Source organism: Echiichthys vipera (assembly GCF_963691815.1).
Source record: "Echiichthys vipera genome assembly, chromosome: 9".
Classification (NCBI taxonomy): Eukaryota; Metazoa; Chordata; class Actinopteri; order Perciformes; family Trachinidae; genus Echiichthys; species Echiichthys vipera.
Window position 1 is genome coordinate 26,809,900 of NC_139834.1, and position 24,839 is coordinate 26,834,738.

General features: G+C 39.7%; 1 protein-coding gene across 2 annotated transcripts in view; it reads right to left on the reverse strand.

Moving 5' to 3' along the window:
* itchb (itchy E3 ubiquitin protein ligase b) overlaps positions 1 to 24,839 on the reverse strand; it is a 29,171-nt gene that overhangs the window by 3,811 nt on the left and 521 nt on the right. Inside the window, exons 2-23 of one of the 2 annotated variants that reach the window (XM_083920064.1) lie at positions 19,580 to 19,671; positions 18,872 to 19,013; positions 16,827 to 16,951; positions 15,292 to 15,426; positions 14,982 to 15,027; positions 14,612 to 14,793; positions 13,193 to 13,439; positions 12,290 to 12,385; positions 9,403 to 9,577; positions 8,874 to 8,937; positions 7,806 to 7,890; positions 7,513 to 7,641; positions 5,603 to 5,675; positions 4,314 to 4,385; positions 3,321 to 3,409; positions 3,020 to 3,179; positions 2,668 to 2,801; positions 2,118 to 2,258; positions 1,800 to 1,920; positions 1,521 to 1,625; positions 1,009 to 1,105; positions 344 to 416 (exon numbers count right to left, since the gene is read on the reverse strand). In XM_083920064.1, the coding sequence (XP_083776190.1) occupies positions 344 to 416; positions 1,009 to 1,105; positions 1,521 to 1,625; positions 1,800 to 1,920; positions 2,118 to 2,258; positions 2,668 to 2,801; positions 3,020 to 3,179; positions 3,321 to 3,409; positions 4,314 to 4,385; positions 5,603 to 5,675; positions 7,513 to 7,641; positions 7,806 to 7,890; positions 8,874 to 8,937; positions 9,403 to 9,577; positions 12,290 to 12,385; positions 13,193 to 13,439; positions 14,612 to 14,793; positions 14,982 to 15,027; positions 15,292 to 15,426; positions 16,827 to 16,951; positions 18,872 to 19,013; positions 19,580 to 19,649 (2,561 nt within the window). In that variant the 5' untranslated portion in view covers positions 19,650 to 19,671. Of the gene's footprint in view, positions 1 to 343; positions 417 to 1,008; positions 1,106 to 1,520; positions 1,626 to 1,799; positions 1,921 to 2,117; positions 2,259 to 2,667; positions 2,802 to 3,019; positions 3,180 to 3,320; positions 3,410 to 4,313; positions 4,386 to 5,602; positions 5,676 to 7,512; positions 7,642 to 7,805; positions 7,891 to 8,873; positions 8,944 to 9,402; positions 9,578 to 12,289; positions 12,386 to 13,192; positions 13,440 to 14,611; positions 14,794 to 14,981; positions 15,028 to 15,291; positions 15,427 to 16,826; positions 16,952 to 18,871; positions 19,014 to 19,579; positions 19,672 to 24,839 lie in introns of both variants that reach the window. The other variant, XM_083920063.1, reaches the window with a different exon arrangement.

Here is a 24,839-nt window from a genome sequence, read left to right on the forward strand (position 1 = left end):
TATTTCAGTTTGGCATTGGGCTCATTCTCTTGTTTATTCAAGGTTAGACCTCTTTTAGAAATAGCTGAATGAGCATCATGCAAGCCCCATGAAGTAGTACATTCTCCTCATACATCCTTGTGTTATAAGGTATTTTCTTGTACTTTAGCAGGATGTGATTATGTTGCCACCTCTAACAACTAACCAAACCAAACTATAACAGGAAACTTGTCAGCTTAACCTACCTGAACTGCTACAAACAGGCTTGGTTGGGCCAAAGCTTAGTTAAAAATGTCAACTTAAGGGGTTTGATCCACACAGAGTCAATCTGCTGTAGGTCCTGGCGTAGTTTGCATGAACTCACCACGTGTGACTTCTGGGCAGCCAGTTTTCTTTTCCCACCTTCTCAATACAGAACTTCTGGGGACCGTTGCTTCCTGTAAAGTGAAGCGTGGGTCAGTCTAGAATGATCATGGTTAATTTAACACGGCATCACCTGTGAGGAACCCTAACGGGAGCCAGTATGACAGTTACAAAGAAACATTATCAGATCTAAGGGTCACACTATGCCCAGAGGATCCAAGCCAGGCTTTAGCGTGATTGCCCCTGGCACAGACTTTACAAGGATAATGGGATCATTATTATAAGAGCAGAGGTACAAACAATGTTGTTTTTTAAGAACATGTTATATTCATAGACTTTTCTTAGGACCTTTCTAAGAACCAATTCAAGAAAAAGCTTGGGGCCCTATGTAAATTTCTAACTCATTATCTGCTATGTTATTAAAGCTGAACAATATTACTGTCTTAAGTATCCAAACAAAGTGCATGTATGTTACAGTTACAGTACTAAATAGATAGAAGACAGGCAGACAGACATACACAAAGAATGTGTTTACAGAAAATCAAAACCAAACAAGACTGTGAATCAGGCTTGGAACGATATCCAAACATCAGTCAAGATGCATATTTCATCTTCATTTGTAATGAAACGCCAACCTAAATGGTTAAATATTGATGTAATTATTACCCATAAGGTCGGCGAAGCCTCCCACAGGCAGGCGACAGGTCCCAGTGACAAACTGCAGCAGCCTCATCCTCTTCTCGTTGTCCATCTCCTTTATGAACTGCAGGACAAATGTCATGACAATGCATGTCACCAGAAAGTATACAATTATACATACCGGTACATAAATGATCTATAGTATAAACAGCATCATAAATAGAGGACTAAATGTGATGTGCCCACGAACGCACCTCAGTCCACTTTTAGCAAGGTCCAAAAAATGTCGCCATATTTTCTTAAATTTGTGAGAGGAGCAGTCAGTCAGTCAGTGCATAAGTAACTGATAGATTTACTTTTTGCAATGATTTCAAAACATAATACCACTCAAAAAGGAGAGCATGAAATATTATGGCTCGCAACACACTTGTTGAGTGTGGACTTGTTAAGTGATTAAACCTGTATTTCTCATTTCCTTAACATCTCTGTACGGTACAGTAAAAAGGTATAATAGGCGACTGCTGCTGTTGTACACGGACCTGCCAGAACCAGATGATCTGTTTGCTGCTTCGAGCGTAGTGTCTATAGATGGTGTTTCTTTGCCAGTCCGCAAGGTCGATCTCCTGCATACCACACAGCATAACCTGTAAAAGGGAAACAAGTTATTAATATTAAAATATTCAATTTAATAATCAAGATCAGCTCATCTTTCTACAACACACATTTAATTTGCAGCACAGATTTCAGACAGGTGTATTGTGTGCATAAAAGCACGTCATGTTTCACGTAAATGATAAGATTTTCCAGTTCATCAATACCTCAAGCTCTTTGGCATCAAAGTACTGCAGGTACTGCTGAGGGAGGACCTCGTTGAAGCCTTCAAAGAAAGCTTGCGTCTGCTCTTCCACCCCTCTTGACAGCCTCCACTCTGCTACCAGCCTGCAGGGGGAGACAGATATTACATTTCATCTCATCAAACTCAAAAACGACAGTAAAACTGAGATGCACTATGAGTGTGTGTGCGCTTACACCTACAGTCTAGCCTAATGAGCCGGAGGAACCAACGTGATATGAATTATAATATACTGAATCCAATAGGCTGAATGAAAATGACTAAAGCGTTATCAATAATCCACCTGATGTACTCCTCCTTGTTCTCCTCGGTGACCAGGAGGTCTCCTCCATCTGGTTTCAGCTCATGGGTGGAGATTTCCCCCAGGATCTCTTTGTCAACAGAGAAGAACATCTCCAGCCCGCACTCCTCGATGTTGTTATCCCTAAAGGGCAGCACGGACAATTACAGCACGACTGTTACAAGACTGTAGAGATGCACTGATCAAGTTTTTTCCAATCCAATACGAAAGCGATACCTAGGCTGAGCGTATCGGACGATACAATTGTACAATGACAACATCCCCAAAGCAATTTCAGTCAAAAGCAACTGGACTTGGTTATTTGTCTAGGATGACGTTTCACTTTCCTAGACAAATAACAAAGTCAAGTTGCTTTTGACTGAAATTGCTTTGGGGATAACGATGACCTGGACAAATGAGAACATTCACAGACCTACAATGACAATACATGACTCTTGAACCGTGAATAAAAACGGTCTATATTATTTATCCTACTGTGGAAGTAGACTACCACCTCTCTCAAGCTGCTGTCCACGTGGCTCTGTGTACTCACTTGATCCATATGAGGGAGTTGTAAAACTCTGGGTCTATCGACTCCAGGTCTTTGAGGGCCAATGGCTTGTTCAGGATGCGCTTGTAAAATGGCAGTGAGAAACCAGTGTCGATGAACTTGCCATGGAAAAGAGCCTGAGGGACACGCACAAACAAAAAACGACAACTGCTCAATTGTTGTTCTCTGTACTAGGGTTGTGTGAACGTTGTTTTTTACTGGAATTCAGTGTATGGTTGCATGTATCTGTGTTATAAGCAAAATAAGTGAATTAATGTGTCTTCCTACTCTCACAATTACCTTGCTTGCCATATGAATTCATATAAACACAAGCAATAAAAAAAGAAAGACTAACCATGGCAATGAAGCGTCCTATGAACTTGAAATACTTGAGGTGGTCGGGGTTGATGTAGGAGGCAGGGTTGATCTGGAGACAGTAGTTATCTTTACCCGCGTATTCAAACAGGCAGTACATGGGGTTCAAAACTTCATGGGACAACAGGAAGAACCACTCCCTGGAAGAGAAGAGAGCACAGACCTGAGAAAAGGGTGCCGCCACATAGCCAAGTAGACAACTTTGACAAGTAGACACATTTCCCTCGCTAGGTTTGAGCATACATTTACAATCATTTATGCTGAGCCATTTTCTAACTGACCTGGCGACGCCTCCGTAGTCGAGGCCTTCTTCTCCAGGGAAGATGATCCATAGTCTCCTTCGTAGATCTTGAGCGTTGAAGCTCATGATCTAAAACAGAGACATGTTAGATAGGGGGTGTGGTCACTGTATTAAACAGAAACTTTAAACATATTACACTTGTTTTCAACTGCTCAAGTACACTGTTGCTGTTTTCAAAACATTAAAAACAATCGCCACAGCATTTTATACTGAGCACCTAATTTATCCTGCAAAAGGCCGTCACTTACTGAAAACATTTAACTCATCATTTCAAAGTAAATAACTTTGGAATTTTGTAACTTAATATGTATAAATATATGTCACAAAAATACATGTCCCTCTATCGTTGCTTCAGTCAAATGTCCAAGTAACTGCATCAGTATGACAGACATTAAAATTGTGTTTGATTATGTTATTTTTGTTTTAACTTCGGACTGTTTCTGTTGGAGAACATTATTTTGGACAATTATTAAAAGACTTTTTCTGATGCTGAGTGTAGCTCATTGTGCAATACACCGATTTAAACAGAGTTTGCATTGTGGCTCTGATTATTACTTGTTTAATTGTGATCCTTCTGTCTGGTGATTTTAAACCCCTTTTAACACTGATACATTTATCCATGCGGGGACTGACCTTTCAATACGAACCTAACCATTAAATTGCCTGATTAAACACTGACTGGCACGCTAACAAAAGAACATTCAGGCAACCTGCTACAGTGCGTTGGAAACACATGAAAACTGTGATTCCTTTAATTGTTCTGTCATTGTACATTGTCATCCCCCCACCCAACGCTGTAAACCTGGGGGAAACACTGAACTTGACCTTAAATTTGCGTTATTGAATTTGTTAGGAGGTATATACATACAGTAGGTGAGGTACATCTTCTCAATACGAAACAAAGCAATAGTATAAGTGTAAAAGCAAATCTTCCCAGAGTTCAGTAAGCTCCACATGTCTGGGGCCACTTTACCTGCTGGAAGGAGTCCTCAAACAGGGTTTTTCTGGTTACGGTGATCTTGATGTGTTGAGGCATCGACAGTTGCTGAAGATAAGGGAAAATGTCAGCAGCGTGTAGTTGTCAAATGTTCTTTCAGCTGTGACATGACACAACACATGTTGTAATTACACAGTGTATAGGCACCATAATGGGACAGGACTGGGCCCTCGTGTGCCAAAAATGTCAAGACTTAAAATTACCTGCAAAAATAATATCCAGCCGCTAAATATAGGTCCTCTAAAAAACTAAGTAATAATAATAATAATAATAATAATACTTATACGTAAGTAAACTTGTAACCAGAGATAGGAGGTGCTGAATAAAGTTAAAAAGAACATTAAACAAACAAAACAATATGTCAATAAAACTGCACAAAAGGTAAAAACACACTTTATTGGACAAAGTGCTTACGGAACAGGTGAGTTTTTAAAAACCTTATTAAACTTTCAACTACTGTTTTTTCCAGGACTCGGGGAGGGCCGTTCCAGAGAGGGGGAGCCACAGATAAAAAGTCACCCTTGGTTTGAACCTGGTTTTTAGGACAGCCAGAAGGCCTTTGGTCATTACACCTCAGTGATTGCTCCTGGACTAGAGTATGCAACGGTTACAAGATATAAATAATAATTTAAATAATTCCCCAGTCTGGGATCATTAAAGTAATTCTATTCTATAAAGGCGGTGCCAGGCCATGTCATATTTTTGTATGTATTTAAGTCAGTTAAAATCAATGTAGATTGGACAACAACGGTGTAATGTGTAACCGTCGTTGTGTGTTGGTTAACAGTCTGACAACTGCATAATGGACCAGCTGAGATACTGAGCAGGGAGTTGTAAGTCAGAACAAAACGGAGGCATGAATAAGAAAAAAAAATCAAGATCTTGTAAAGATAAACGGTTTTGATTCTGACAATGTTAAGTAATCTGAGAAAACAGAAATGGACCACTTTCTTTACGCAAGATTCTGCGTTTATATGGTTGTCAAACAACTCCGGTTTTAGAGGTTTGATTAACATTTGTTGCAAAGGGGCCGATACACTGCAATACTAAAAAAGATCTATGAAGTAGTCTACTGATGCTTATGGTACTATTTCTAAATGATACAGCTGGGAAAGAAATTGCACTCAAAGAGAACTTAAATTAAGTGTTACCTATATGTGATTTGTAAACCAAGATAATGTGTGATGATGTATCTAACTGACATGCCCGAAATAAACAAATAAATAAATAAATATCCTGTCAAACCATACTTTTACAACTCTTACCTGGCACCAGAATCTGAAGTACTGCACTTTGGCTTTGAAGTCTCGAACGTAAGTGATCTGAGGTCCGTTTTCACTGTGAAGGGAGAGAAGCACAGATAAGACTCTTAATATGTTTTTATACCTTGAAGCATATTAATGTACTATAATAATAATTATAAGTATGTCTGTCTGTGTCTATCTGTCTAATAATATTAATTATTATTATTATACACAAGACTTTGCAAGGCTGTACACATGTTATTTGGCCAGTATGTTACCACTCTTTTCAGTTCATATTGTCACTTATTCCCATTCACCAAACTGGTTTTTCCACCACTGGGACCGAAGCAAAGTGACTATTCTCATGTTCTGCCAAGAAGTTATTATGATGACTCAACCGAGGTGAAACATCTTTGAGAGAGAGAAGGAAAGCATGAGACTAGGTGACCCATTAGTCATTTCAGGAAAATACGTCACAAGGTCTAAAAATAGAGACAGTGACTTAATTATTTAGCTGAAGATCTGCGTAAAAACACAACTACCTGGTGCTTTATGTTCATAAACAGTGTCAAATACAAGCTAATACAGGTGAAATACTTTTGGTTGATAAAATAAAATACATCCTTATTAGCATTAAGTAAATATTTTTCTTTAGCCAGCTTTTAAGAGTGAATTCATAACATTATGGTAGAAACACTCTGTGGTTTTCTTCTGGCAGAAGTGCAGTCACCTCCGGCAAAATTAATCCGCGGTATTATAGTGACAAAGAAGCCACGAGAATAATAATTAATCATCCCAGTTATTCAATAACACCCACTTCCTCTAAACTGTCTTAATCTGGTTTGACCTGTTAGTGATTTCATAGTTTTCCCTAGAATATCCTCTGAAAGCAGGGAAACGTGTTGGAAAAAAACCATTATGGTGCTATGAGAAGTCATTTGTTACTCCGGTTTGATGCCTAAAACCCTTAAGAGTGATTAAAACAATAATCTGCTCTTTTTAGCTAATCTCTTAAAGCAGGTATCTGCCTATGAATGCAGAACCTGTAGGAAATGGGAAAATAATTATTTATTAAAAAATGTTTGGGATTCTTTCTGTTGTTGTTTGTAGTCTGAGTAGTATTTACAAATCACTTAGTGGGTTTTGGTTGCATGCATGTAAACAGCCCGGCTGGAGAGCAAAAGAGGCTGAACACGTTGGCTGAAATGCAATCTCAGAACCAATCAGCTTTTATAGTTATGTCCAAAGTAGCTATACTTCAATACTTATCAATACAAAGTGTTTCAAAACAATACGAGATACAAAATCAATATTATCAAACAAAAATTTCAATCCAAAGATGCAAATATTAAGTAGCGGGGAAGAAAATCAACTGTGTGTTGGATGGGGTTCAGTGATGTTCTCTGTACCAGCACTGTGTGCAGGGTGTAATTTTTTTTTTTTAAATACTATTTTGTGAGCCAAGGATTGTTACTGTTTTATTTAAAGTAGTATTGAAGTTTAAAATTCTGGTATCGTGACAGCCTTGGTTTTATAGAAACGTCGTCTCTCAAGTCGAACAACATTCCCGCGTCTTGTGCTGCTAATCAAAGACAGTGCACTGAGGAGGTACGGTTGTTGGCTCATATAAATATAAATATTAGCCGTTCCCCCAGAGGCTAAATTGTTGAAAGACCGATAGCTGATGGGTTAAGAGATTGCTAATTAGCTTACTTGCACGTGTCTGGTATTTCCAAATACCAGTGATTGGAACTTGTAAGCTGTGCTAGAAAGTGGTAAGTTATGTTTTCTTAATATCTGCTCGTTATTGAACAAAGGCCAACAAAGATGGCAGATTACTTGATGCCTCTAAGTAACAAAGTAATAGTGTTGTTTGATTCTCAAGACTCAAGATGTTAAGGAAGCAGCAAACAAAATGTTAGAGGACGTACAGTGAGGATTTTCCAGTGCGAGGGTCGATGTAGGTGGTCGTTCTCCTGTTGTGGTCTACGAAGTAGGGAATACCGTCTACAGTGAACCTCATCTCCCAGCCCTCTGGAAGTGGCTTATCATTTAGCAACCTAAAAAAACAGAGATAAGATCAACATTTAGTGATGGACTGTTTCGGGAGAACCTAAAATGACAAAGTATGCCATATACAGGTACCGTGCTAAATGCAGCATACTGTCATTCTCTATGATGTGGAGGTTGTCTTAAAGGACAGCGGTGGAATATGCAAACTAACCCTTGTGTTCGTGGGTCCTCCCACTGTGTTGCACGCGTAGGGTGATGTACAAAATAAACTCTGCCATTTGTGTCTGTTCTCTTCTCTGAAAAGACAATAACAACAACAAAACACAGTAAGTTGATTATTGCACTCATAAAAAAGCAATTTAGGGTCCTTGAAATTAAAAAATTTGAGAGAAAATAGAGGTTCTAATGTCAACCAGGCCACCTGTAGTAAACTTAATCTATGTCCTTAAACCAAGTCACAAAATCATCCCCTTTCTGTATAAAATGCATTCATGCATTGAAGTGAGACATGTCACCAACTACTTAATTTGTAAGGTACATTCTCCTGCATTGTATGTTGTATTAATACTGTATTAAGTAAACGTGTCTGCCATAACTATAAATAAGGATGCAAACGTACAGAATGATATTCAGCTCTACAAATGAGTCCCATGGCAAATATCAGGAGGCTGGGACACAAACAGCTATAGGGGCCGGTGAGCAATCCCTGAAGTAGATCAAGGTCCAGTATCAGCCAAAAGGCCCCAGAGAGGATGATTACATTGTGTAATAGTCGGATTAGATAGCCAGATAAAGCAATACATGCAGAAAATCTGCAGAATTGTTGGTCTCAAGAGCAATGAAGTGTTTTGTGGTTTGTTTGCTTGTTTCTGATGCATAGGAAGACATGCAAGATATGGCTTTCCTGCTGAGTACACATACATGCAAGTTCCCATCTTCACAGTATTGAAGTATTATATTTAACCATCTTGGACACCCTGATTTACGTGGGAATGTGTAAGATCCCGGGGGTGATTACAGAAGTGTGTTGTGGGCCACCTCATCGAAAAAGTATTCAGCTCCAACTCTGAGTTACACAGGTGTTGGAACTCATTGTTGAAAGCTACTTATCTTTAATAAAACATCACTCTTCTTGATAAAGTTCTAAAAGGAAACGTAATGTCCTTTGACACACACAAGCACATTGGAATAATAATGTAAAAATAAAAAGTCTCAACTGGGAAATAACTGGTGAATGTTTACTGTTGCCGGTTAAAGTGAAAAGCCGTGAAGATCTTACCCCATCCATGTGGCAGAGGCCCGAGAGGATCAAACTCCTTATTCTGAGTGGCTGAGACCTGCTCCTGTAGCTTCACAGCAGAGAATCAGAAACATTCATAGAAATGAAAAAAAGCACCTTAAGGAAAACTATAGTGTTTTGTGATGTGAAGCACAAACAAACGAATGGAGTGACTTCGGTTATAGGACATATCATGAGGGAGAAGTCAGATTTAAAGACAAATACCAGCTTGAACCAAAGAACATCTTTAAGCTAGATCAATCAGTTTGTCATTTAAAGTAATTTCACAAACCTAAACACGTTACTGTAGCCTCTGTAAAGAGTCTAACTGAACTATATCCTTGTTCTATTACCAGTAACTGGGTTACAGCGTGCAGTGATACCAGTAAACGTATTAAAATATCAGCAGGTGACGCACTTGTTTCACCACAGGACATCCAGAAGGCTGTGTGCAATAGCAGTCCCCATATTCCTGTTTAGTAACACCCCCATCACCCCACGGTATCACATTACAAAGAGGAAGTCTCACCCCGAATATGAACCTCTGGTTGAACTGCTGCATGGCTCCCTGTAGCTGGCTGCGCTGGTGCTGCCACTGCTCGTAGTTACGCACTGTTTCCATCGTGGGACGCTGCCACGTGGTGGTTCGCGTCATGTGATCGACAAAGTAGACCCGCCCCATCTGGTCGACACGACGCTCCCAGCTAAAGACAAATGAAATGAGGAAAGACGGTGTGAGAAAGTAAGGAGTGAGTACTGGCTAAAAACACAAGACCAAAGAATCCAAATACATATTGTTACTGGAGTTTGAGAATCTACATTTTCTCAATCAAATATTTGATAACCAGCCGTGTCAAGAAAGGGGCAGAAAAAAAACATTAAGGAAGACAAGAATGGTTAAAATACAGTGCACATTCATTCATTCATTCATTTATTTCAGGCAGCATTCACTACAATAGCATTTGCAAAGAAAACGGCAACATTTGAATGCAATTTGTGCCTGAAAGGGAGTGGGAAGAAGAAAAAATCTTATGTATCCCCCAACCCTTTTTCTCATCAAGTGTCTTAAACAGAATGTGTATTGTCACTTCCTGAATCTATGCAAGCTAATGTAAATAAACAAAACACACAAAAAACAACAACAACACCTTACATAATGTTTAGGTAGCTGATCTACTTGAAGTAACAGAGAATTATTCCCCGTAGGTGTGAATGCTTGTCTGTCTCTGTACGTCTCTATGTGCCCTGTGATAGACTGGCGTCCTGTGCAGGGTGGACCCCGCCTCACGCCCGAGGTCAGCTGGGATTGGCTCCAGCCCCCGCGACCCCAACAGGGACAAGCGGTTGAAGATGAATGATGAATGATGATGATGATATTCGATCATAATGGCGTTTAGCAAAGCAAGATGATGATAAACAAATAACAGGATCCACATCAGCAGTTGAAATTGAGGAGTGGAATAAGGTTGGATAAGTAAATGCCTCACGGCTCAAGAATAAAGTAAATGATCAATGAGCTGGAAAGAGAGGACAGGCACAGGATTGCAAATTATTATAGGATAATGTTTTTAAAGGCAGTTATGCCCTGTGGTGTTTTATTGAAAACAAATCATTCGGCATTCAATGTTTCTCCCAAAAATGCATCGTGGGCAAGGCTGAGTGATATCGCCAAATTCTCGTTTTGTATCGCAATTATATATACTTTTTTAACTTTAGTGCAAATAAACATAATGGCAAGGATCAGAATGTAAACCGCCATCCAAATGACAGAAATAATGCTGTAACGCAGTTTAGCCGCAGTTTTTGTGACATTCTGATAGAACATATACAGGATTGACATTTTTATATCATTTTGACATTATAGATCTGGACGCACTACTGTGTCATATGACGGTTTTGATTATAAAACCAAAACTGCAATTTTCAAAAATGGTTCCCTTCAGGTATTTCAGACAACATTTTCCAGAGAAGTTTATCAATTTAGACAACTTATTGTGTATAATGACACCTCAATACATGATTTTATCACAATACGATTTCACTGAAAGTCGATAAGTATCATATTGAATTATCGTGCTACCCTAATTGCGTGTAGTGTAGAATCTCAAAACTAAAAAACCCTACTAAGAATGGCAACACGGGCCAAAGTAGGCATGAGAGGATTCAGTCATTGTGAGTCTGCTACATGACAATGAGGCCAGCCACGGCCCAGTCACTGATGAATTTGTCAACTGGAATCTTTCTTGGAACTAAACATATCCAAGACAAAATCTAATATGATCAGTGATTTCAGAAGACATCATTCAAGACCAGGCTGTTGGCAGTCGGTCAGGCAGTGTGTAAAAGGGCACATCAGCAGTTGTTTTGTCTCAAAAAACCTGTTTTCACATTGATAAGAACATGATGCCGCTCCTTTATCAGGCTTTTATTGAATTGATCTTGGCTTTTCTCGTGTCATGGTTTGGTAACCCGACTCTGAAAACTGAAATTATCTTAACCCAAGTGTCAAGATGGCTATTAAGCTTATAGGTGAGCCTCAACTCAGTTCTTTACTCCTCGACTGCAGCGTAAGGTGAGCACTATTATTCACTCTTCCCATCCCTTAAATGGGGAATTCCAGCTCCTTGTCCGGCCGGCTGCCTGTTTGTAGCCACTAGGTGGAGAATAAAATCATATAGAAACACATTTGTACCCGCAGCTATTGCACAAAACAGTTTGCACAAGGAGATGCCCTTCACCCATTTAGCCATTGAGTGAGTGGATGCGTGTGTAGAATCACTTTTTCAGGACTTTCTTGGGAGTTTTTACTCTAGATTATTTTATTTTTGATACTGTGATAATACTTGTTTTAATTTCTTTTGTAGTTCTGTGATGCCATGTCATAATCCTGGAATGCCGAGTGTCTTGTCTGCACAGCAAATGTACCGTTGGGTACTCAAAAATAACCTTGAACCCTTAGAAACCATCTATGTTTATTAGTTCAATGCTCTGTTTGTGCATTGCACGATTTCTTTTGCACGTCACAGCCACCAACTGAGAGCATGAAACCATCACCCTCATACCTGTGAAACATCTCACAGAAGTAGAGCACAAGATACAACCAAAACAATGCTGTCAGTCTGAATTTTGATGATGGACGTGGCTATTAAAACTGCCTGCTAGATCATATGTGTGAGGAAATGTCCAAGTGAGGAGGAACAGTGGACAACACCTTCTGTAAGTTCATATAAATGGCATAATCAGGATCTTAAAACAGGGCATGAGCCAGTATAATATACCCATATCTTTAAAGATGGAGAGTCCTTCTTATTTGATCTACAAATGGATCCTATTCTATAAATAAAATCCAATAAACATTATACAAAAGCACTGTCTGTATCTAAGAAAAGAAAGATCAAAAGGAAAGGAGTTTTTACCCAGGGGGCAGTGGTTCCGGGCGTTCCCACGTTGTTCTCTTTTCCACGTGATCGACAAAATACAACCTGCCGTTCTGATCCACCCTCTGCTCCCACCTAGACAAAACAACCGCAATAAAATTGAGGATGTTAGGTAACGGTGCACGGCCCCAGACATTAAGGTTATCTATGGATTTAAAACATGAGTCATCCCACTACAGGAGCAACAAATAGCCAGTGAAGGTCATGATGTTGTCACAATGACGCTTTAACGGCTGAGAAAGGGGTATTTAAGGATTATAGTCTGAATGAAACTAAAGAGCGAGAAAAAGATGAAGATAATGACGGGGTGAATAATGTTCGATGTTCAGACACATCTGTTCTTGTTTTCTAAAGACAAAAAGGGTAACACGTCATCCTTTTCTATTGATAATGATATGCTATTAGTCTGAAACATTTATCTACCCTCACATTTGTCACTTGTCTGCTCCCATAGGTGGTGTTTTTTTTTAGATACCTTGTGCTTTTCAGAGAAGAAAACCAACCATTAATCCTACAATCCTTATTGTTGGGGTGGTGTAAATGTTATCCCAGTTTGTTAGACTCTACTTGATGACCCAATTTCCTTGCTACACACTAATCCTGAGTGATTAATGCTTTTTTTTTCCTCTTGAACTTTCTGTTGAAGTTTTTGCAACTTGCACTCTTGTGTTTGTTCTTGTTCGCAATTCATTATGCAACGCTGTAATACTACTTTTGCTAAGTGTGACATTGAGAGATCAAATAATTCCGGTAACTCCATTTGGATAACAAACTTGCATAAATTATATTTGTATCAAATATGTTATTTGGATTATTCTTTAATCCAGTTATTTCCCAGAGCTCCCTCAGTTCTTCAGCAAATGTTGCAAAAAGAGGGCTAACCCAGGGGGCAACGGTCCAGCGCTGACAGCGGGGACCCTTGGAGTGACGGCAGGGCTGATGCTACTGGTTGGCTGTCTGGTTGCTGCAGCTCCACAGCTGGGGGCCGGCGTGGAGTTCCTGTCTGAGCCTGCTGACGGACTTGATTCTGGAGCTGATGAGGATCCTGAGGCCGGTGTTCGCACTGGTGTATCAGAGCCTGACTGACCATCACTGCCATCAGCTGGTGCAGAGCCGTTGCTGGAAGATGCTGAGGAAAGAAGAAGACATCACAGAGTGAACTGTTAGATCCTCAGACTCACAACAATTACAAATAAATGATTAATATGAGTATGACACAAAACAAATAATCTCTTTTCTCAACATCATTTTTTATGACATTTTTTAGCGATGATCTGTCTATCTATCTAGCTATATATATATATATTCATTACATTAATATACATCTTTGGGACAACATTTCTGCACATTGCATATTATTTTTATATTTTAAAAGCCAGTATTTAGCAAGCGTCTGACTCAAAGTTGGGCTAACATTCCTTATTTTGACCACATTTTGTCCCACTGGGATTATTAAAGTATTTCTGAATGTGATGCTGCGCTTCCCATGAACTTATCCAACTCTCTCAACAGGCACAACATGAACACATAATTATGATCTGGCTAAAACCTGTTATGTCATCTAAACTGCATGTAAAACCATGAGACGTGACTTGGGGTTGTGTTCACAGCGTTCCCACAACAAAACCAACAGCAGCATATTCAAAATACTCTCATCCATAAACTACCATTTGAACATTAATATGATCCTGAACATAACCAAAGCCACTTCAGATGATAATGTTATCTGCTTTGAGGATCTCTGATCGATAGCCTGTAGTTCATTCTCAGCTAAAGGAAAATGGAGAATGTTGACTTGATGTTTCCAGGAGATTTTCCTTTTTCTATCATATTAAATGTGCTTTCCATGACTGAAAAAAATAGGTCAATTGGATCCAGGTTTTCCAGGATGCGTGGGAACCCTGATTATTGTTTATTAAGGTGGGCTGGCTTTGCAGCTTCAGTTGGCAAAGGAAATCTAGTAGATGTAAAGAAAGACCATTTTTCCCTTACAGACGAAACCATTGACACACTTCAGACTCATTATTTGTGCTGTTCCTCAGTATTGCCTTGTATGTATATAAGGCATATCAAAGTAAACTGGTAAAACAAAAAATGTCATTCAAAGTGTGTGTGAGTCGAGCGTCGGCCCAACCCAAATAAAGCCTTAAGGTAAATGTTTGACACTGATTAGATTGTGACAGAGTACACAGTCAGTGCAGGAAGAAGAGCACTTGACCTTTGTTTCCCTCCAACTCTTAGTTGAAAAGTGTCTAGAACAGATCGGATGAGAATGGGACCTTGCTTCAGTAAATGTCTGACCTGGTGAAGAGGTGGGTCTGCGTGGGGTTGGAGGAGGAGGTCTGGAGGGCCTAGGTGGTCGAAGAGGCCTGGAGCCCCCTGATGATAGTGAAGGAGACCCTGTGTTGTTCGCTGACCTCCGGCCACTGGGAGAAGACTTGTGCTCTACGCTGTCCACAGCTGGGGAGCTGTCTCGACTGTGCCTGTGAAGAGGAAGGAGATAAATAACCCCCCCCAAAATACTAATACTTCTATCCATGTCACAATTATCAAAATTAAAATAATAATAAACAACTGTGGTTAAATTATTGTGGGAATTTTTTGTCAGGATCCGCAATAAAAATGATTATTGTCCCATCCCTAAATGTAATGCTGCAATTAGCACCCCTACCTTATGACATGATCCCCATTGGGTTGAGAGTCCCCATTCGATGTACCTGAAGTAAAAACATAACATAAATGAAGCAGAAATTGGATAGTCTTGCTTGATTTTTCCACACCCTTGAACTTCAAGCGACTACGATATGATACAGATTTGCTCATTTCACGTTTTTTTGGAATTTGTAACGAGCCAAGTGGAGTGAAATAACCTTTGTAATAACTGTTATTTCTTACAGTTGACAAATAAACACAAACTTGAAAATATTCAAACAGGCTTTTGATGTAAACTCTGTTCAGCTTGTGGCTCTTCCGTGACTCACTGTGATGGTTGGCCTCGGCTGTGGCGAACATCTCGGGGTCCACGGTCATGCCATCCAGGCAGACAGACAGGTCTCCCACCACATCTGACTGGTCTCTATCTGTACACAGCTGTAAGGTCTGCACCACCTCAGAGACTACGAAAACACAAGACGACTGAGTAAGACGATATCAACTTAAATATAACAGCTGCTTTAAATGATGCATTGTCCCTTCAAACTTCAAAATCAAACCACCATAATGCAGTGGCAGTTTTAAAACAGAAATTACTTCTAAATTTACATATGTTGCCTATAAACAACACACCCTGGCAACATGGGGATCACAGAAAATACCAACTCGATTGTATATTTCCTATGTCTCGACTACACAAAAATACCAGTAGTCTTTTACTTGGCTCAGTGCAGAAAGATTAAACAGACAGATTAAATTAGGATAAATTATGTAAATAAATGAGAGGAACGATGCGTTAGATCTGCTGCTCCTATTCAGTCTGAATGTTGTTATTGCTGGATAATCAAGGGCTCATTTGTAACACACACAAAACATGTTGAAATCTAAATTATGTTGAGAATTACAGCTATGGGGGTCAGCGTGAATTTTCCTGCTCTGACGTGGAACATCAATAAGCTATTTGACGTGTGATTACATGTGATTTGTACCCAGAATTCTCATTAGCATTGTTGGACAGGGTCCATGCATAAAAAATGACCAGGGAGGGGAAAGAATGGAGGCTTTATGAGAAACAAACCACAGATAAACAGCCCAAAACTCAACCAGGGCAAAAGGGGGATGACAAAAAACAGCAGGCTCATTGAGGAATGTTAAGTGGAGTGCGTCATTGATTTATTCTTTACGCTCAAAAAGTCACAGAAACCACATCTGTGAGCACTTAGAAATACTTTCTCTATTCTTTGGTTGCCCAATTTTTGATAGAGGCCGCAGTCAAATCGCACCATGAAATGAAAATGAGAATAATGATGGAAAAATTATTATTCTCTACAGTATCATGAACCATTTGCAATATCAGTCAAATTACATATTTTCCACCTGCAGCCTATCAAAAAAAATAATAATTTAATTTCTACATTTTGTCATCAACCTGTTACCGCACCAGCTACATATCAGACAAGTCTCTGACAAAACCTCTGCAATGCAATTAAGATGTCTGGAAGCTGCACCGTTTGAAATGACTGAAAGAAGAACAGTGCAGCTGAGGAGACTAATGAACAGACAAAAGCTTCACCAACAGGAAAACCTATGGGTTTGTTTAGTAAGCATTTAATCTGAGTGTGTATAGCTCAAAGAAATATGCATTTTTTGCAGCACAGATGCACTCACACAGTAAATCCTGTGGGAGTTTCCTGGTATTGCTGTGAAAGAAATCAATAATATGGAGTGGGCAGAAAAGGAAAAAGAATATGCAGAACAGCTCACTCTGTGTCTGTGTGTGTGTGTGTGTGTGTGTGTGTGTGTGTGTGTGTGTGTGTGTGTGTGTGTGTGTGTGTGTGTCTGTGTGTGCCTGAGATACACTCACTTTTCATGTCATTAGACTTGAGTGTGTCACTGACGTCCAGGGTGGCCATGCCCAGCAACACGTCTGACTTCAGGGTCTGGTGGCTCCACACGCGGAACCCCAGTTTGCTGAATGGAGTCACGATCCTGTTGAAATAAAACACTTTGGTTGAAATTTACACAGTCTATGGATGTCACATGCGATTCATTGCCTTGATGTCGCAGTTCCCACAACCAACAATTTGACTTAAATGTAATGACTTAGCCAACTAAAATGTTTTCAGTAGTCACCAACAAACTATGAGGACAGAAATGATGAACGGACTAAAACATTTTCATCTAAAGGCCGAGACCAAACCTAAAACAGCCTACAAAATGAACACTCAATGGAAGCAAAGGGGGAAAAAAAATAAATAAAATCAACATCAACTTCATCATTAATGCTTTCAGTAGGTGAGACAACACTGCTTAGAGGTTCTTTTCACAAGTAAACAGTGAAAGCAGCTGCTAGTGTGTAATCCATCAGCAACTGTGGCAGTGTGAGCGGCAAAAGTCTTTGTCTTATTGTAAAAGCAACCCACGGACAATGGTGTTCAGAAACTATTCAGAGAAAACAAGTGTCTCTAACCATCACTGCGGCAGTCGTTTAGCTAGTACCCTCAGTGAGAAAACATTTGGGAGCACATGGGCTCAGGTCCGATTACATCCAATAGTAAACACTTGTTACATAATAACTAGGCCCCCACGGGACAAGAGAAACTGTAGGAGAACTCTATATTAAGATCGCTATGGACACTATAAATCCTGGACCGACTAAACTTAAGAGAACATCTTATGTCACACGATGTGAGTGCGCAGAGTACATTTAGAAACCGGATTCCTGTAAATGAACCGGACACACTCTCTCACCGCTGTGTGGCATTTTCCTTGCGAGTGCAAACCACTTGGAGATAGCATATCTTTTCTTTTGATCCTGTACACACACACAAACACCACAATTCTCAAGAGTTGAACTACAGAGAGAGAGAAAAAAGGCGTCCTGAAAACCAAGTCCTGGTGACTCATTTAAAAAAGAGAACTGCTGCAGGCAAAACATCTTGATCAAGATCATATGCTACTCCAGCAAGTTCGTACAATTATAAGGAAGTCTTTTTTTTTTTTTTGTATGCCCTGGAGAAATGTCTCAGGGTCTGGAAAGTATTCTTAGGAAATGATGATGAATGCCAAATACAAGTCAGCAGTAATTTTCAAAGATATGCTTCTTCCTAAAAGCCAAACCTCAAAATAACTACATTGGTTTCATTAATCACTCAATTCAAACTCTGGGGAATGTTAGCAATCTCATGAACAGACACTGCGGTTTGTTACACCCCCACCATCAACAGACTTGTACAAGTGTTTGTAAATTTCGGTGAAACTGTACCTCACCCAGCGGCCCAGATAGTGATCACAATTCTTGTCTGTTTACTTTATAAATTTCCCGAGACCGAAGCACTACAACATTCTCGATGAGCAACTTAAAGCTGCTATTAAGGGTTAAACCGACACTAGTTTTCCTTGAGAACCTTGAACATTTCGTTGTATGTCTTGTCAACCAAAGGACAACTGTTTTAGTTACCCGAGCAGTCTTTGATTCAACAAGTGCTTTATCAGCATTTTAACAAGACGTGCTGATAACTCCTTTCAAACACTTAAGTTCAATATGTGCTCACATACAATCTGTGAGACATGGGCTTTTGTAAATAAAAGTTTGGGTTGTTCTTAGCTGCCTGGGATACGACACTGGTAACATTTAACACATAAAGGCAAATACCTATTATGGTAAGAGGTCTATCAAAGCTGAATAAATTGCCTCCAGGATGTTTTCTGTGAACAATCAAACATTAGAATTCACTCTGAGGCAAACCCAAGCTTGCTGACAACACAACAGACCGAACATTTGCATTTTAAATACTGTTTAACACAGGTCTGGCTGGAGTTAAATCTCTTTTATAAGTAGCATTAGAACAATACATGTGTTATCATCATAAATGGGATCACATGTCATATGGCTAAACTTTGACTCACACAGTGAGCGGCTGCTTCCATTTGGGGCTGTGGGTGTTGATGCATTTCTCGGTTTTCTTGGACTGGCCGTCGACTGTCACTTCCACATAAGGACTGGGACCGAACCAGTTTTTCTTGTTCTCTTTTAGTTTTGCTGATAGCACTGAAACAGGGAGACAGAGAGAAGGAAGCGTGCAGGGGACAGTCGGTCATGTTGGTGCAGAGAGAAACACTTTCAATGAAAAGCAGAACAGGCGAACGTGGCGGAAATGAAATCTGGATTTTACCAGTGCAAAATGTTTTTAGGCAATGCAGTGACGGAAGAATATCACCACGCAATTAAAGACACAAGGCGAAGAAGACGGGCAAAGTTTAAGTTCTCAATACAGGCCTGACTGTCATAGAAGGAAAAGCACCTGTGTTACAAATACCATTCATGATGTGCCCGGTAAGCCATGACAGTGTTTAAGTGAGCCTGCATGAATAATAACAGAAAAATCCAGAAACTGGAAAAAGATATTCTTTTTATGTAAATACAGAAGAATGAAAACAGAACTTGAAGCAGCTAAACTGAATTCAGCCATCATGTATGTCACTGTATTTGTTACACCAGTGCTAGTATTATCTTTAGACAGAGATAGAAAATTTCGCAGAAAATGTAAAAGATATGAGAAATTTGAAAAAATGTTTTTCCGACTTGAACCTCTGTTCACTGTGACGAAGACTTACCAACGATTTGTAGCTGTGCCTTCATAGGGTAACCGTTTGTAGTGCCCGACTTGGTTACTCCACTTGCCATGACATAGGGCTGGGGTGAAGGCCTGCAGCACAGACACACAACACATCATTAGGGTGGTGACTAATTGATGCAAATTTGCAGCAGTGGGAGAACAATGAAGTCATAATGTAATACACTCCTGTAGATCTGTGTGTGCCGTCTTGTCAAAAGCATATGGTAATCCACTATCAACAGTAATATCCTGATATAATCAGCCTGATTTATTCAATAACACTTAAAATGTCTAATCCTGCATCTACAAAAGCAGTTACATGCCTCATTTTGTAGCTTCAAGCAAATGAGCCAACAACTTAAGTTCTCACACACTCTCTCTCTTATGCAAACAGTCCTCGTGATAATTCACTGTATTTATGGTGGACAGCCATCAGTGGCCACCACTTTTGAACATCCAGAAAATAGGGACAGCAAACAGCAGTGACATTTTTAGTGATGTTTCAATATTGCTGTTACAGTCCAACCAGAACCAGACTATGCTGCATGTTCATTGTGCGCTTAATCGTGCAAACTGTGGTCTGTTTTAGAGACAATGGCAAAGCGAATTATGTTGATTGACTGTGAAAACAGCTTTAAGAAAAGAGTCTTGTGTAGTTACTGTAAAAAGGCCTTTGTTCTTCATTGTCACATTTTCTTCATTAAGCTGAACTAACTGCACAGTATCTTAGGTATTAGGTATTATGCAAACACTTACTACACAATTAAGAAAAAATACAACATCACAACATAACCTTTTATCATAACATCAAAACAGACTTATCTTTTAGTGGTGGCAGCTGTAAGTGTTGATCTTAATTACTCACAACACAAAACGTAGGCTAACTGAAAATGGCAACCACTTCTTCAGTTTCGACAACCACCATACTTTTAAAAGTGCAAGTACATAAGGCCCAAAATATGAAAGACTTTAAAAAATTACACTTCTAACTTTTGACATATGAAAATGACAAGATGTCCTAATGTAACCTCTCCACGGTGAAAAGTTGTCTCATAATATCAATACATAAGTGCAGAGCAGCAGCCAGCATGACGGACTCTGGCTTTGACCTTGAAATCAGCCTAGGAGATCCCCCTGCCAATTTTAAATAGTTTGTGTGGCAACATTTAGGATGCCCGGTGGCAACGATATACAGAAACAGAGTGACAGACAAGACACGAACAGTATATAAGCACTTTAAAAAGATGGTGCCTTTGTCGTAGCCCACTACCACCAGCACAATGCAAAGTCACCTCTCTGCTAAAATCAACTGCACCTGTAAAGAAAATACTTTAAGGTTAAATAGTGTTAAAATCTCATCTAATGAACCCAATATTGTGGATCGTCTCGTGAGCAGAGTGTCTTGTCACACCTCACTATGAATGACACACAATTATGGTCTTCCTGTTATGTCTCACATAATATCCCGTGTGGCCCTCGGCCATGTAACATACTACGTACTAACATTGTATTTTGCCGATATCTAGCTCCTTTTCCATTGGAGGTCAAATGCCATTACTGTAAGTTGCTTTGGACACGATTATTACAAAGAATTTAATGTAGTGCAATGCAATTACTAGAGATGCAATGATCCGATACCCTGATAGGATATCGGAGGAATGAGGCCGATCCAGCATTCGGATATTCCCAGAAATTTATTTTTTATTAATATCATACACAGCAATAAAGTAACATTGATCTAGTCACTTCAATTTTATGTTTGCAACAGTGGTTAGGGTTTTATATTACATTTTAAAATATCTTTTTGCAGTGCACTTTGCATGGAAGTGTTATTTCTTTCTTTTTGCTGCTAATGTAAACTTTGTTATTTGTTAATAAATAATATTAAGTACATTTATATCGGTGTTAATCTGTTACCTTTTTTTCCATCCTGTACTTAAACTTGAGAGAGGGGGAGACTACATTTCTAAATGATCTTCCTGGAATCAGAACTGTATTATCAACTGTTTATATTGCATTACAGCTATAAGAATAGAAAAAAAACAGATATATAACAAGTTTTGTCTAGTCTGCCGCTCTGTTAGAGGTATCTGTCAAACCGTCATTGGAAACACAACAGACATTGCACCATCATGGAGGGTAATAAAGGTGACACAGTTTGGGCCTGCAGTCTTTGAAATACTGCCTGTATAAACCAGTCTGCACTTCAACTTTAAAGTGACTCCATTCCACAACCTGAAGCTACGCTCCTGCTCTGTGCCTGCGGGCCGAATACACCTGACTGAAAACAGAGTCACAACTGCAAACAATTGAATGCATGAAGATGACCTACATGCTGTTAGGTAGTGTGTACAAAGTATTTACTTTGTACAGTAGCTTGGATTTCTACACATCAATCCAACTGTAAACACCAGCCATATAATGTTTGACAGTACACGGGTAGGAACTCTGGAAGCAACTATACCCCGGGCACAGGAATCAGGTCCTGTGATCTTTCCTAGAACCTGGTCCTGGTGTGTCACTGAATAATGCATGTTCCTCAGTCTACCTCGTCCAGTATACACATGGTAGACCAAAAGAAAGTGAGGAGCTCCAAGGTAAACTTTCACTTTGGCTACTGCTTTAGGCTCTGTCAATAATTCATTGCAACTGCTGACTTTGCAGCCTCGTAAGCAGGCCGACTGCCTTTGGTAGATGAGGGCTTTCGCTGAATATTAAACTCTACAATGTCCTGCCTTGACTTGGATTGTTAAACCAGTTAAATAACATCATCCACAGGCAGGTCATCTCTGTTTGTTAAATCTGTGAAGCATTGTTTATTGAATCTGAGCTCAAATTGCACCATTTCCTTGACTATTTGACCTCTAAGTATGACCTCTCTTTGTGTTCACTGCTTAGTGCGGGTCAGTTCGGTACAGTACGGTTCGGAAAGGCAAAGCCTGGCCTCGCAAGTGTTTCCATTGCCAACCGCACCCGCACTTGATGGGAGGGGAGTAGGCTTAATGTCAACAGCCACATCAGCGAGATAAGTAGTGTGACATCATACCGGTGCGACGACAACGAAAACAGGAGGTACCTGCTATTGTGGCGAGGAGTGATGATTTTCTGGATTCAATCAACGGACTGTAGTGGGTCTAGCCGGTCTAGCGCCACCTTATCCATACCGTACCATTTACCTTTGGTACCCCTACGGAAAAGTGCCAGAAAATGATACGGTACTGGCCTAATCTTTTAGCCCCCTTTATAATGGAAACACAGTGAATTGCGTACCATACTGAACCATACCATGCGATGGAAACTAAGCTTTATTTGGTGTTGTGTACTTAACAGCCCACTCTGAACAATATCACCTGAAGCAATTTAAAGGTCAGCAAAATCTTTCGTTTTTTAGACTATTCTCCAGATAATTAGCTCATTTGTTTACACCATGACTAAGCGTACAAAACAATGGTGGATACGTCGCAGAAACATACCTTCCTGATGACCCACTTTATCATAGACAAAAAGACAAACATGTTCTTGTTATGATGTTTCAATTCAACAGCAGTTCCATATTTATTTGATATCATTCACCATCCATGCTTAGAGCAGGAATAGACTGTTAAGTGATCACAAACTAGTCTCAGAAGATCAAACATCACTTATGTCATTCAGTCCAGGAGATGTTGGAGAGCTTGGGATTGAGGATATATATAAAATAACAGGGTCACCAAAGAAAACTGCAGTCAGCCTCTCTGGTGTTTGGTCACCAGATGACTAAACATTTGATACTGCCTGTAGAGAACAACAGTGGCAGACGAGGACACAAACTAACACAAACATCCCTGCCAAGTAGCTGACATTTAATAACTTTAACAATAGGATCATTGTCTCTTTCCTTCTTTGCTTATCTGTTTCTTACACGTTAAATTATCCAAGGAGACAAAACTCAGCAAAAAGTATCTAACTAGTAAATGGTTTGTTTCCATTTCTCTGTAACTACATTTACGTAGCTGGTGTTATTATTTGATCAATCAGGCCCAGAAATATTTCTCAGATGTTGTTCTGGAGGAGAGTTTCTATAATATCTCTGTTTGGACTTTAGGACATGGAAAAATCTGTGCCATGGGTAATAAATTGTTACTGAGGTAGAAAACCTCAATTTAGATCTTTGTTGTTGCTTCTAGTTGACTCGCTGAGGCAGAGAAGCAAAGACAGTAAAGCAGAAAACAAAATCTAGCACTTTAATCAGCTTGCATGTATCTGTTCAATAAAAAGTTGCTCAACAATACTTCACATGCTTTAAACATTATAACAGTGTACTTTGATTCGGCGTGGAAAGCAACTGCAAATAAATACCCTGTTGTAAATCATTGTGCTTAATGTTATATCTGACTGAAGACTAAAGTGATCAGGTGGGTCGGCTCTATGGTCGGCATTAACTGGACTCGCTGGTGACGGTGGCAGAGAGGAGGGCACTGGGCAAACTCCTGGACATTATGGACAGTGCCAGCCGCCCCCTGCACACCGTCATCAGCACCCAGAGGAGTCTGTTCAGTGGAAGGCTGCTCCTGCCCAAGTGTAGGACCAACAGACTCAAGAACTCCTGTGTCCCTCAAGCCATCATCCTCTACAACTCCTTACTCGAGGGGAGGAGGAAATAAAGAGGACAGAAGAGAAGGAGTGGGAGTCACTCACTGTGCAATAATCTGCTCTTACATACGTGGACACTTATCTTCTTTTTTTTGTGCAATGACTTTATCCACCACTTAAGAGCGATAATTTAATCTTACTGCTAATTTCTGCCATATACAGTCATATATTTTATCGTATACGTTTCTCTACACTTAACTGGTCTGATTTTATTTTCTGTGAATTTTATTTTACTTGTATTCTTATCTCTACTTAACATATATGTATCTACGAGTGTATTGTTAACTGTTTATTGTTTTGCTTTTTACATGTATTATAGCTAAGGGTTTATTGTTTATATAATACTATATTTTGTATACTGTATTTTTGTATACCTCCTTATTTTCCACACAAGTATTTTGTAAGATGCTGGAAATTCAATTTCCTTGCGGCAGTCATCACAAAGGGATCTAGTTCCAGTTGCTGCACAACCTACCAGATATTAAATGGGGTTTGGCGTATTGCCACTGTTCATTCTGTATGACAACACGTAGCTAAAAAACAACTCCAACCACATTAATCCCAACTGTATTAGTGGCCAGCATGAGTGGTAATTGTCGTTAACGACCAGCTATGTGTAAGGAGTA